At 47.2% G+C, this 13,005-nt stretch overlaps 1 protein-coding gene across 1 annotated transcript; it reads left to right on the top strand.

Moving 5' to 3' along the window:
- Window positions 1–8,766: 8,766 nt before the first annotated feature.
- Window positions 8,767–9,156, top strand: LOC106898155 (cyclin-dependent kinase inhibitor 1-like). Its single transcript, XM_014959256.1, has one exon. It carries the CDS (start codon window positions 8,767–8,769, stop codon window positions 9,154–9,156), a length of 390 nt encoding a protein of 129 aa, XP_014814742.1.
- Window positions 9,157–13,005: the final 3,849 nt, after the last annotated feature.

Raw genomic sequence — 13,005 nt, 5'->3', positions numbered from 1 at the left:
CTCCTGTCCCTTCTGAACAGCTTGTACCCATCGATGGCCACCCTCCAGTCATAGGAGTCATCCCACCAAGTTTCCGTAATTGCTACTATGTCATAGCTTTCCTGTAGCAGGATAGCTTCCAGTTCCTCCTGCTTGTTGCCCATGCTGTGTGCATTGGTGTAGAGACATTTCAGCTGGTCTGCTGGCCACGTCACGTTCTTAGAGGGACACTCCACTGATCCCCCAAGATGCTTTGTGGCTGCAACCCTCCTGTCTCCTATTACCTCAGGGGCTCTTGGTCCAGTTCTGCAAGACCTTGCCTTTGATGCAGTGTTCACAGCATGCGTTAGTGCAACAGGTTGGAGGCCCTTGCTGTCCCCCCATCCTTTGAACCCTGCTGTGTCTTCCTGCCACTTGCCACAGACCATTCCGATACTATCATTATTTCTTGCTTCAAGTGCAATGGCAGGCTGGAGGCTGTCCTTAGGCTCGTCTCTAGTGCTCCTGTATTTAACCCCCTCCCCCTTCCAGCCTAGTTTAAAGCCCTTTTGACAAGCCGTGCCAACTGATGTGCCAGGATCTTCCTGCCCTTCTGAGACAGATGTTCCCCATCTGTTACTAGCAGACCCCATGCCATATGAAGTTCGCCAAGGTCGAAAAACCCAAAATTTTTTTGGTGGCACCATTCCCTAAGCCACTTGTTAATCATGCATGACTTCCTATTCCTTTCAGTATTCCAACCTGCAACGAAGGGTATTGATGAGAAAATTGTCTTCATAGTCTGTGATTTGATATAGACACAATCTCAAGAAACATGAGGCTTTCTTAAAAGATGAAAGAGAACCGAAAAACACTTTGCAAGAAGTAAGAACATAGAACAGTGTTTTCTTAACATCCAAAATTGCCATTAAACATTCAGAAAGCAAGCTCTCCTTTTGCAGCCTCGACACTGAAATGTTGGACTAATGCAGGAGCATGTGCAGTGAAAATGGACCAAAAAGGGTCTCCCCATCCCACGGGTGTGAGGGCTGAGGGGGATTTCAGCCCTCCACCAGCCCACAACATTCAATCTCCCACCTCACAGTCCTAACAGAGTCCATCCCTGTGTTGGGGTACAACAGTTCACCATGGGTGGGTTTGGGTGTGCGGCAAGGGCATCCACGGCAGCGGGTGGGGACATGTAAGGATGCTATGAGGGGCTTGAGAGAGGGTTATATGGAGGCTGGAGAAAGCTGTGGGCTCCTCTGAACTCAACATAGTCCCCAAGCCACGTGGTTAAGCCCACCAGCTTCTGCAGCCCAAGGCAGACAAGGAGACGACGTGGCCAGTGCTATCAGCTGGGTGCATCCCACCCTCGGTGGGGAGATGTGAAGGAACATCACCAAGCTGTGCTCTGTCCCCCTCCTTGCTGCTGGGCTTGGCTGCAAGAACTCTCCCACCCTGGGGATGGTCAGAATCCACATGGAAATGCAGCCCCCCATTTCCCCTACAAGAATTTAAAGATTATTTTGAAGGGGGGAGACATAAAGCAAAGTTTTGGCTTTGCCTTTGCAGGGGAAATGCTGAGGGGTGGAATATGAAAGTACGGTGGAAATATTCAACGTTGGGGGTGGAAGAAGATGGGAAAAAGGGCCTCACTGACTGCATTTAAGAACAGTCACATTCTCATAGAATTAATATTTTTATCCCTTTCTCATCTTTCTGGGCATAAATTATATTTTTCTGCCTGGTTTGTAAATGAACCAAAAAAACCCATAGCCTTTCTCCAGCTCTCCCCTTTCTTCCAGCTCTTCAACATCAGCATAGAAACCCAGAAGAACAAAAAATAGCAGGCCTTTCAAATTCAGAGATGGAAATTACAAGGATGGAGTTCCCTCAATGCCTGCTTCTGCCTGTGTATGGGAGTAAAGAACAAAGACTTACCTTCTGTCATGGTTTAACTCCAGCCAGCAAGTAGGACCACCCAGCTGCTCACTCACTCCCCCAACTTGGGATGGGGAAGAGAACTGGAAGAGTTAAGTGAGAAAATACTGATGGGTTGAGAATCACAGAATCACAGAATAGTAGAGCTTGGAAGGGACCTTCAGAGATCATCTAGTCCAACCCCCCCTGCCAAAGCAGGTTCACCTGGAGCAGGCTGGACAGGAATGCCTTCAGGCAGGTTTTGAGTATCTCCAGAGGAGACTCCAAAACCTCTCTGGGCAGCCTGTTCCAGTGCTCTGTCACCCTCAATGTAAAGTTTTCCCTCACGTTGAGACATAACTTCCCGTGTTCCAACTTGTGTCCCTTGCCCCTTCTTCTGTCACCAGGCACCACTGAGAAGAGCCTGACCCCATCCTCTTGACACCCACCCTTTAGATATTTATAAGCATTGATAAGATCCTCTCTCAGTCTTCTCTTCTCCAGTCTAAAGAGACTCAGGTCTCTCAGCCTTCCCTCATAAGAGAGGTGCTCCGTTCCCTTGATCATCTTCATAGCCTTCCGCTGGACCCTTTCCAGTAGTTCCCTATCCTTCTTGAGCTAGAGAGCCCAGAACTGGACAGTACTCCAGATGTGGGCTCATCAGGGCAGAGCAGAGGGGGAGGATGGACTCCCTTGACCTGGTGGCCACACTCTTTTTAATGCACCCCAGGAGACCATTGGCCTTCTTGGCCACAAGGACACAATGCTGATTCATGGTCAACAAGTTGTCCACCAGGACTCCAAGAACTATCTCTACAGAGCTGCTTTCAAGCAGGTCAGCCCCTAACCTGTGCCAGTGGATGGGGTTATTCATTCCTAGGTGCAGGACTCTACAGTTGCCCGAGTTGAACTTCATTAGGTTCCTCTCCGCCCAACTCTCCAGCCTGTTCAGGTCTCGCTGTGTGGTTGTGATTTGATATAGACACAATCTCAAGAAAAAATTGCCTGAAACATGAGGCTTTCTTAAAAGATGAAAGAGAACCGAAAAACACTTTGCAAGAAGTAAGAACATAGAACAGTGTTTTCTTAACATCCAAAATTGCCATCTCCAGATGTGGGCTCATCAGGGCAGAGCAGAGGGGGAGGATGGACTCCCTTGACCTGGTGGCCACACTCTTTTTAATGCACCCCAGGAGACCATTGGCCTTCTTGGCCACAAGGACACAATGCTGATTCATGGTCAACAAGTTGTCCACCAGGACTCCAAGAACTATCTCTACAGAGCTGCTTTCAAGCAGGTCAGCCCCTAACCTGTGCCAGTGGATGGGGTTATTCATTCCTAGGTGCAGGACTCTACAGTTGCCCGAGTTGAACTTCATTAGGTTCCTCTCCGCCCAACTCTCCAGCCTGTTCAGGTCTCGCTGTGTGGTAGCACAGCCTTCTGGTGTGTCAGACACTCCTCCCAGTTTTGTATCATCAGCGGAGGGTACGGTCTGTGCCCTCATCCAGTCATTAATGAACATATTGAACAAGACTGGACCCAGCACTGACCCCTGGGGAACACCACTGGTTACAGGCCTCCAACTGGACTGATCACAACCCTCTGAGCTCTGCCGTTCAGCCAGTTCTCAATCCACCTCTCTGTCATCTAACCTACACTTCCTAGGTTTACCTATGAGGACGTTATGGGAAACAGTGCCAAAAGCCTTGCTGAAGTCAAAATAGACAAAGTCCCTCTCTTTGGGGGACTCCCACTGCTCTTCCCTCATCTACCCAGACAGTCATGCCATCATAGAAGGCTATCAGACTGGTCAAGCATGATTTCCCCTTGGTGAATCCATGCTGACCGCTGTGACACAAAAGACAGTTTAACAGGTTGAGCAAAAGCCATGCACGCAAGCAAAGCAAAACAAGGAATCCATTCACTGCTTCCCATTGGCAGGCAGGTGTCCAACCAGCCCCAGGAAAGCAGGGCTCCATCACATGTAATGGTCACTTAGGAAGACAAACACCATCACTCCAAATAACACCCCCACCTCCATCTTCTTCCCCCAGCTTTATATTCTGAGCATAACATCATTTGGCATGGAATTCCCCTGTGGTCAGTTGGGGTCAGGTGTCCTGGATGGGTCTCCTCCCAACTTCTTGTGCATCCCCAGCCTACTTGCTACTGGGGGTGGGGTGAGGAGCAGAAAAGACCTTAAGAGCTCAGCAACAATCAAAAAATGTCAGTGCGCTACCAACATTTTTCTCATCCCAAATCCAAAACACAACCCCACACCAACTGCTAGCAAGAACATCAACCCCAAGCCAGCAGAAGCCATGACACCTTCCCACAAAGGGAACACTCAGCCTGCCTCACGTGTCTTCTGAGAGCAACTGGGAAACTGAAACACAAAACCACTTTACTGCTGTGGAAATGTTAAGAATTACTGAAACTCGGGAGAATATAATGGTCATTATGATGATACGTAAACACATGACCAAATCTGCCCAGGTTGGTCGAGGATTCAGGAAGAAATTCTTTACTGTGAGGGTGGTGAGACACTGGAACAGGTTGCCCAGAGAAGCTGTGGCTGCCCCATCCCTGGAGGTGTTCAAAGCCAGGTTGGATGGGGCTTTGAGCAACCTGGTCTAGTGGGAGGTAGGGGCATCTCCCACTAGACCAGGTTGCTCAAAGCTGGCAGGGGGGGTTGGAACTCGATGATCTTTAAGGACCCTGGAGCCTGGAGCATCTCCCTTATGAGGAGAGGCTGAGGGACTTGGGTCTTTTTAGCCTGGAGAAGAGAATACTGAGGGGGAACCTGATCAATGCTTATAAATACTTCAAGGGAGGGTGTCAAGAGGATGGAGCCGGTCTATTTTCAATGGTGCCCAGGGACAGGACAAGAGGAAATGGGCACAAAGTTGAATATAAGAATGAGGAGGAACTTAGAATCATAGAATCAGAATCATAGAATTGATAGAGCTTCTTCACTTTGAGGGTGGCAGAGCCCTGGCAGAGGCTGCCCAGGGAGGTGGTGAAGTCTCCTTCCCTGGAGACATTCAGACCCCACCTGGACATGTTCCTGTGCAACCTGCTCTGGGTGGCCCTGCTCCGGCAGAGCCCTCATCGCCCTCGGGGACCCGCCACCCGTCCCCGCAGCCTCCCGGTGGGGGGACCATGCCATCCCCGTCCCCAAGGGACACACAAACCCCCTGCTGGGGACCATTCCCTCCTGCCTCGGTCCCCCTCTGCCGTACGCGGGGTGAGCTGGCCCATTCCCCATCCTGGCTGGGGGGGACCCGGCACTGAGCACCCCCGGGGCACTCTATGTGTATCAGTTAAGGTTATGACAATTAAATCCCATTCTTGCATACACACACATATCCCTCCCGCATCCTTCCCACCATCCCCTTCACCTCCGCACAAAGGGGGTGGGTGCCGGGGGACAGATGGTGGCACTTGGCGGTGGTGTCAGGGCAGTGAGCACTGGGGGAGGCAGAAGAAACCTGCAAGGATTTAGAGGCAGGGAACAAGGGAACAAGGCTGTGGCTCCCTCTGCACCCTGAAGGGATGGGGAGACCTTTTTTTTCAGCTCTAGTGTCAGAAAAAGAATATAAATATAAACAATAAATATATAAGAACATAAATAAATATACCTGAGCACCTGCCACAGGCCAGCGGTGTGTCTAAAAATAAGACTTACAAGCTAGCAACTTTCTGTATCAAAATTATTTAAGAAACAGGCCTTCACTTCTGAAAACGAAATATCCACAGCTTTTGCTAGCTGTCATCTTTATTTTATTTTATTTTATTTTTAAACTCATGCATACATTGGAAATTGAGAAATGTGAGATAACATTCCTCTGATGCTCTGAAAGCACTGAACTGCCTAGGAAGTCTGTGTTTCTTTTCTACTCTTTCAAGCTAGGACAGAGCTGGAGATAAACCAGAAGTGGCCACAGCATTTGTCCTGCAGCTTGGCTCAGTAAGGATGCACACGCGGGTAGGTATGACCTTGACCTTGGCTCACACCCTGTTCTCAAGTGACGCAGAAATCCTGGGTTAAGAAAAAATGGACCCTACCAATGATGGTTTTGCATTGCAGAAACATTTTTTGGTCTTGTTTTACGGGTGCTTTGATACACCCACGCAGCTCAGACTAAGCTGTGGGAATAGTGACGGTGCAGCTTTGGAGCCAAGACCTGGAAACAGTCTGGAAAATAGTGAGGGGCCACATCCTGGTTCTGCTGCCGTAAACTTGCACTGGCTTCAGTCGGGCCAGGATTCCGCCCTGGATGCGACCATAAATAATGGAAATGGCAACAGGCAGTATATACACATGATGCAAGTTTAGAGGAGTTAGAAGCATTTGTGATTCATGACATAATTAAGAGCATGAGGAGGAAACTTTCCATAGGGAAAGGTTATTCTATAATTATCCTCTCAGCTGGCTTTTTATCTTCCTTTGAAACACCTGGAATTAGACAGTCTTAAAGACAAGGCACTGGATTCCCAGGCTGTGCTGGAATAGCCACAATTAACAGAGCCAGGCAGAGTCTTTTCTAGTCCATTCCTGCGTGATATTAAAATACGCTGTTAAGAAAAGTTGTTCGATAAATACTTTCTTCCTAACTCTGGTTCGCTGTTACCAAACAGTCAGTTCCTAATAAGCATGAAGAAAGTTTCTAAGGAAGAGGAATATTCCTGCCAAGCACTGTGTAACTTTTTCTAAGACCTTTTGCATTTTCCTAGGACCCGACTGGCTTTGAATGAACTCGGTGGAAGCTGCCGAGGTCTTGGCACCAGATGAAGAAGGAGTGGAGGTGCGATGGTTATTAGCTGTAAGTGACAGCCCGCACTGCCCAGTATCCCGACGGCTTTGGGCAAGGCTGTGCGCGACCAAGGGAAAAGTCTTGTGTGGAGTTTGGGGATTCCGGATGCCACCTAGAGGATTATCCCTGTCGTTGTGCTCTCGGCTGCTTTTTTCCTCACGAAAAGTGCTTTCCTACCTTTCCTAGGCCCTGCGAGGCACATCTGGTGGGCGCCTGCCAGCTTTGTTCCCGTTGGCAGCTGAGTGTTGAAGGCTCACGCCGAGCAAGCCTGTGTAACCACACGGCGCGGGGTGGTACCACTGGTGGGACATGGCTGGGGACCAGGAGGCTCTGTAGTCCCATCAGACCTAATGATCAGCCCCAGATTGTGTCCCAGACTGAACAGGGCTACTCTGCTTCCCGTCCTGGAGCTCCATGGCCTCCAGAGAACCACAGCTGATGTTTGGAAATCAATCCGTGCACCAGAAGGGCAACCCAGCCCTGGTATTCTCTGGTTTTATTTCCTTTGGCTGTGGGCCGTGCATTTGCAGGAGGCTGGCTTGGAGCCTCTAGGGACAAGGAATAACATTTATAAATGGACACAGGAGCCAGGCTGCCTCTGTGGACCTCTGGTGCTCAGGTGTGCTATCAGCTGCGGAAATGACACTCAACTTCCAACTTCCAGGAGGTAGCCACATCACTCGGTATCTGAGTTTTCTGTGGCAGACTACATGCAGAACCATTTAAGTGCCAACACCACCCTGTTGCTGATAAGCTCTTGATACCGGAGCCACCAAGTGAGATTCTCAGAGTAGGAACCTGGGGTGTGATTGCAAGGGGATGATCAGAGTTGAGGTAGATTAAGGACAACCCTGCAAAGTTAATGTGTGATTATACCAGTCACATCTGGGTTTGTGTCTGCTGTGGCTGAAGCACCCCTTCAGACATCGGAGACCAAGCCTGGAGCTTGAGGTTCTGCAGGAGCTGAGCTGCTTTATCTGCATGATATGTAGGCAAACCACCTGTTGACCTCTCTCAGCTGTCCCCAGACTCTGTGTGGCCTTCAGAATTCTCAGTAGCACAACAAATCCAAAATTTGACTGTTTGCTAATGTTTCTCTGACGTTTCTTTTTAGCCTGTCTGCTGCCATGCATCACAGCTTGTGAGAGGGGCTGAGTTTTGGGGAGCCAGAGAGAAAGAACTCTTTATGACCGTCAAGATTTATTTTCAAGCTCTTCCAGAAATTAAAGACCTGATGCAGAAATTAGTATTTGTATTTGTATTAGAATGTATTTGGCATATTTATGTCCTCTTGGCATATGAAATCTGCAAAATGCCTGATTTCTCAGTCTGTGTCCCTATCTTACCTGCCAGAGGAGGGTACAAACCCCATCTCTTCTGTACCCTTAACAGCCTACCAAATGGGAATTCCACCTACTGATGCTTGAATGGGATTTGCCATCGTAGGAAACAAGACAGGTGTTTTTGTCTGTGGCTGGGACTGTTTCTCAGGCAATTGCTTCAAGAAAAGGGAATGAAAATGTCAGGCAAGAAACTGCAAAACAAATGGTAAGACTAGTCAGGAAAGAGTTACCACCTTCACTGAAAAATTGAACGTGTCTTGTGTACTTTACTGATTGCCATCACCCTTCCTTGTCTTGGATATTCTATTCTCCTTCTCAAGTGCTTTCTGTCTTTTATGGCACTGCCTCAGAGGATGTTGTCCCCTTGTGTGCTTGTTGTCCTTGTGTGCCTCTGTAACCCTTAGGGCAAGCCCTCACTCGGGCTATACTGAAATAAGGGTGTGCAGAAAAGGTGAGGGCTTTTCACCCTTCCCCATCCTTCTATAGACACATCCTATAGATGGCAATTCTCACTCTGGACTGGAGATCGGATAAATTTCTTTCAAAGCAAGCTAAGATTTCCTGTAGTGGGATCAAAAGCATCTAGGTTTACTGCCACATCCCCCCTAAAGAGTGTGCAGTGCCCACTGAACTGAACATGCAAAGGGTGGCTGGTGGTCTCTCTGTCCTTGGCAGGGAGTCGCTGCTGTATACGCTCGCCGGAGAGTGGCACCAGGAAGAAAAGATGGAGCAGAGGCCAGGGAAGACAACCCACACCTGGAGGAACCTCTTTGGCCCTGTGGACCATGAGCAGCTGCATCAGGTCTTGCAGCACGTGCTACGCAACAGCGTGGAGGGGGCCCAGCAGAGGTGGAACTTTGATTTCCTCCAGGACACGCCGGAGGATGGGGTTCTGCAGTGGGAAGAACTTGAAGGCCACGAGGTGCCAGCCTTCTACCACAGCTGCGTGGTGGGAGATGCTCGGAGTCCACTGCAGCGCTTGAACACACCCCTGGGCAGAGAGGACAAGACTCATCATTTTGTCCAGGTGGCACTAGCTGAGAAACCCCGAACTTCCAAGAAAACAGGGGGCAAGAGGATCTCAGAAGGGAAGAAAAAAGACAGACATCTTTGACAGGTGTGTGAGATCCTGGTGTGGCTCAGATGACCAAACCTGGTCCCAGCAGCGGCTTAAAAATTCTTTGGTGGGCCCGAAAACCAGTCTTGCTTTACGAAAATGTAACCCTTCAGAAAAACATCTGAAGGAAAAGGAGGGTACACTCTAAATTGATGGGCATGGAGTTTGTGTTTTTCAAAGGTGCTGTGCCACCCTCTCCTGGCCCTGGGGGTCTGTTTCTCTCACAGAGCAGTAGGGCCACCCTCTCCTGGCCCTGGGGGTCTGTTTAGGACTTCTCACAGAGCAGTAGCATATTACCAGTGAAGGCATCCAGAAATCTTAAGGGCAAGTTGATCTTAAACTTGGCCAGGTGGCAGAAGTGGCTAGGTTTTCAAATGCCTCTCACCAGGACTTGCTGCCAGGAGTGGGTTTCAGCACCCATAATAGAGTTTTAGGTTTCCAAAAGTCCTCAGCATCCTGCACACTATGTTCTTTTGAACACCTGGCCCCTCGTTTTCTCTTCTTAACAGTATTTGAGATGTTAATCCCTTATAATGGATTTCCCTTGTCCATATTGGGGTTTTGGTTTATCCAAGACTGAGGTTTTCAAGACATAGACCAAGGGTTTTCTTTCAGGAATTTGATGTGAGACACCAGCTTGGAATTGCCTAGAAGATAATTGAAGCCAAGGTTTCAGGAAACACTTTCTGAACAGTGATGTTGATCTCAGTTAAGTCAGACAATAGGCTAATTTGCTATTTGAGGGTATGAAACTTAATTGCTAGCAAGAGGTTCAGGAAGAGGTTGGAGATTAATGAAAGGTGGAACATTGCACCAGAACAATGATATTTAATGAGTGCTCTTTTCTTCTCCAAAGCAGTTTACAGCCATTAACTAATTAACAGTATAATTTACAGGTGAAAGTACAGAAGTGCAATTCAGAGCACAATGTTGTGATGGTTTGAGGGAACTGCTGTTCAACTGTAAATCTCTCACTAGGTGTGTGGGAGTAAATTATGCAGATATTTCCAGGGGATATTTTTCTTCCGTTTTGTTTTCCCCAGGCAAGAAACATTTCATCAGGGGATGTGGAAACCAAAATACCACGCTGCACAGTCTAACACTTTCCCACATGTGTTTTCTTAAGAGAAAACACTTTAGTCTAACAACGGTACCCTTCTCCCCGAGGAATCTGGGTGTGTGAGATGGGCCAGGAAAATCATTTGCAGTCCTCTCTTTTGGTGAAGCTTGGAGAGCAGTCACTCTCTCAATCCTTCTCTCACCAGCACACACACACACACACACACACACACACACACTTCTTATTGCCAGCTGAAGGATGCAATAGATGTTTCCCTCTAGCTGCAGAAACCTCATCCATCTGGGCATGATTGAAGTAATTCAGGCAAAACTGAGCCAGGGAAAGTCTGATATGGTCTGACCCCACTCTTCCACCCCTTCACTCAACTTCTGCCATGCTGTAATGAAAGGTTAGTTTAGGATTAGGATCTGAGGTTGGATTCGAACCTGGTGATCTGCGTTCAGCTTTGGTCAACAAGGGCTCTGTAATGCTTTACATTAAGATCCAACAATGTGCATTTAATTTAGACTTTCAAAGACAGCTGTAGCCCATTAAATAAATATCAATATATTTAAAAACCAGCCATAGGGTTTTGTGGACATTGGCACTTCCAGAGTGGAAGGAGCAGAGGTTTTCCTGCTGCATTTGACTCCTCAGACAGGCAGAGAGAACCAGTACGAAAATAGATTTTCCCAAGTCTTAAGTTCATGCACTCCATCTTCATTCTATCTTTTACATTGTGACCCCAGTGTGGTTCTGTTCTGTTTTCGTGGGGAGCCTCAAATAAAAAATGAAAAAGCAGTTTAGATACAGGCTCTAAGCCTTTACTTTTTCCTTTTCTTTTTTTTTTTTTTCTCAAAGATTGGTGAACTCTTCACTCCTCTTTTTTCCTTTTCTTTTTTTTTTTTTTTTCTCCAAGATCGGTGAACTCTTCACTCCTTTTCTCCTCTTCTCTTCCAAACCTTTTGGCTTGCCTGAGTCTGATAACACTTAGACCTTGGCTCTCCTGGGAGATGTTCATAAATCCTTGCCTCCTTTGTTAAAGGCCAAAGAGAGAAAATTGGTAAAAATCCTGTGTTTTCCGACTTCTGAAGCAGATCATGCAAGATGGCTAGGAGGTAACGGGGAGGAATGGAAAGCTGGTGTTTAGATAGGTATATTTAAACAATAGAAATCTTTCCCTCCTGGTTCCCTGTGGCCAGGCTTTCCTACTGACAGCACCTTACCTATGCCAGTGCAAGTGCTCTTTGGAGTCCCTCAGGCTAACCAGCCAATCTCCATGGACTCTATTTAGAATTTCAGATGGAGGCTGGACCATCTGACTGTGCATCCCTCTGGCTTTTAAGTGCCTCCATCGATTTGGAAACTAGGCTCTGAGCAGTTGGGCTCTTGCTAAAATTCTTCGCAGGCAGAAATGGGAGTACGGACTACTGGAGTCTTTTCTCAATCTCGTCTACTAAGCATAATTCCTAATGCATTTCTTTTCCCAAAATAAAATGAAGGAGAGCTATATTGAAGTCTTTTAAATGGAAGAAATAAGGGGTAATGTAAGCCGTTTGTTTTTTTTTTTTTCTTACTGGTATTCCTTTCCTCTGCTACTCCTCTGAGAGACTACAGGGGGTTATAGTAATAGAAGGATTTGCTTTCGTACTGAGTTAGCAGTGCATGCTCCTGCGTGGGAGAATACACTCTCCCTGGGATCATGTCCTGCTCCAGAAGTCCCATTTAGGGCTATCTCTGGTCCCACTGTGCTCCTCCGTTGCGCTGTGCCATGCAGCTGTGTCCTCCAGGAAGCTGGCTGCAGGAATCTGGTGGCACAAACCGGGCTGTGAAAGCCCACAGAATGCCAGTCACCCCACCAATAACGTTCTGTGTTGAAATTAATGCGAGACTTTATGCTGGAAGGAGCTGATAGTTGTTGCCAATTTGACTGTATGGAAACCTCGTGTTTAAATATTATGGAACCTGCATCCTCAGCTGAAACGGGAGCAAATTCATTGCTGCGAGTGCAAACAATTCACACCAGGTAAATCCTATGAACTCTGTAAAGATAAATAATCATCTGGCTCCCATTTCAGCTAATTCTGCCCTATGACTTGAAAAAAGTGTGTGTTTTTTTTGTGCAAGGATGGGAGGCAGGGAAGGAACTCATAGGGAAACACCTCTGCTGTAGTCACAGTTCTGTCATTAACATTAATTTACATATGCATCTGAAACAAGGATTCAGCTGCATATATGTATGAAAATGTATGAAAAACCACAGTGCTTACTCTCTGAGCAAAGAATTAGTATCAGTGATAGCGCAAGGTTTTACGCAGCCCTCCTTGAATCTGCAGTTTGATCTAATAAGCAGACATAAAGTGCCCCGTTATATATAGTTCTTCTAATGTTATTTTACAGAGTATTTTTTGCCACTTTTAAGGAGGAAAAAACAACCCTATTTCACACAGCACTGCCACAGTGGATCTAAAAGTCGGAGTGAAACATCACATTGCTCAGCTCATGTAAGAGGGTTCAAAGTCTTTTGATCTCTACTGGATAAAAGCCAGCACGTTTCCTTTGTTTTGTTTGGTATTACATAGCTTTATGTGGAACATGTTAAAGGTCTTAGTTTTGTTCATTAACAAGCCATAGAGAAGTCTAAGTGACTTCTTCAACGCGAAAAGGAGATTTGAGAGATTTCTTGAAAAGCAGCTGTTATCAGTGTCGAAGCCCTAATTCTGTTTATGTGTTGCTCTCCAGATTACTACTCGGCAAAGAAGCAGGTTAAGTTGAATATGCAAGCT

The sequence above is a fragment of the Calidris pugnax genome, unplaced genomic scaffold (assembly GCF_001431845.1).
Source record: "Calidris pugnax isolate Ruff unplaced genomic scaffold, ASM143184v1 scaffold298, whole genome shotgun sequence".
NCBI lineage: Eukaryota > Metazoa > Chordata > Aves > Charadriiformes > Scolopacidae > Calidris > Calidris pugnax.
This window is presented reverse-complemented; position numbering and strand designations above follow the sequence as displayed.

Excerpts from the sequence above, each read along its gene's own strand:
- LOC106898155 (XM_014959256.1), top strand. The coding sequence starts at position 8,767 with ATGGAGCAGAGGCCAGGGAAGACAACCCACACCTGGAGGAACCTCTTT.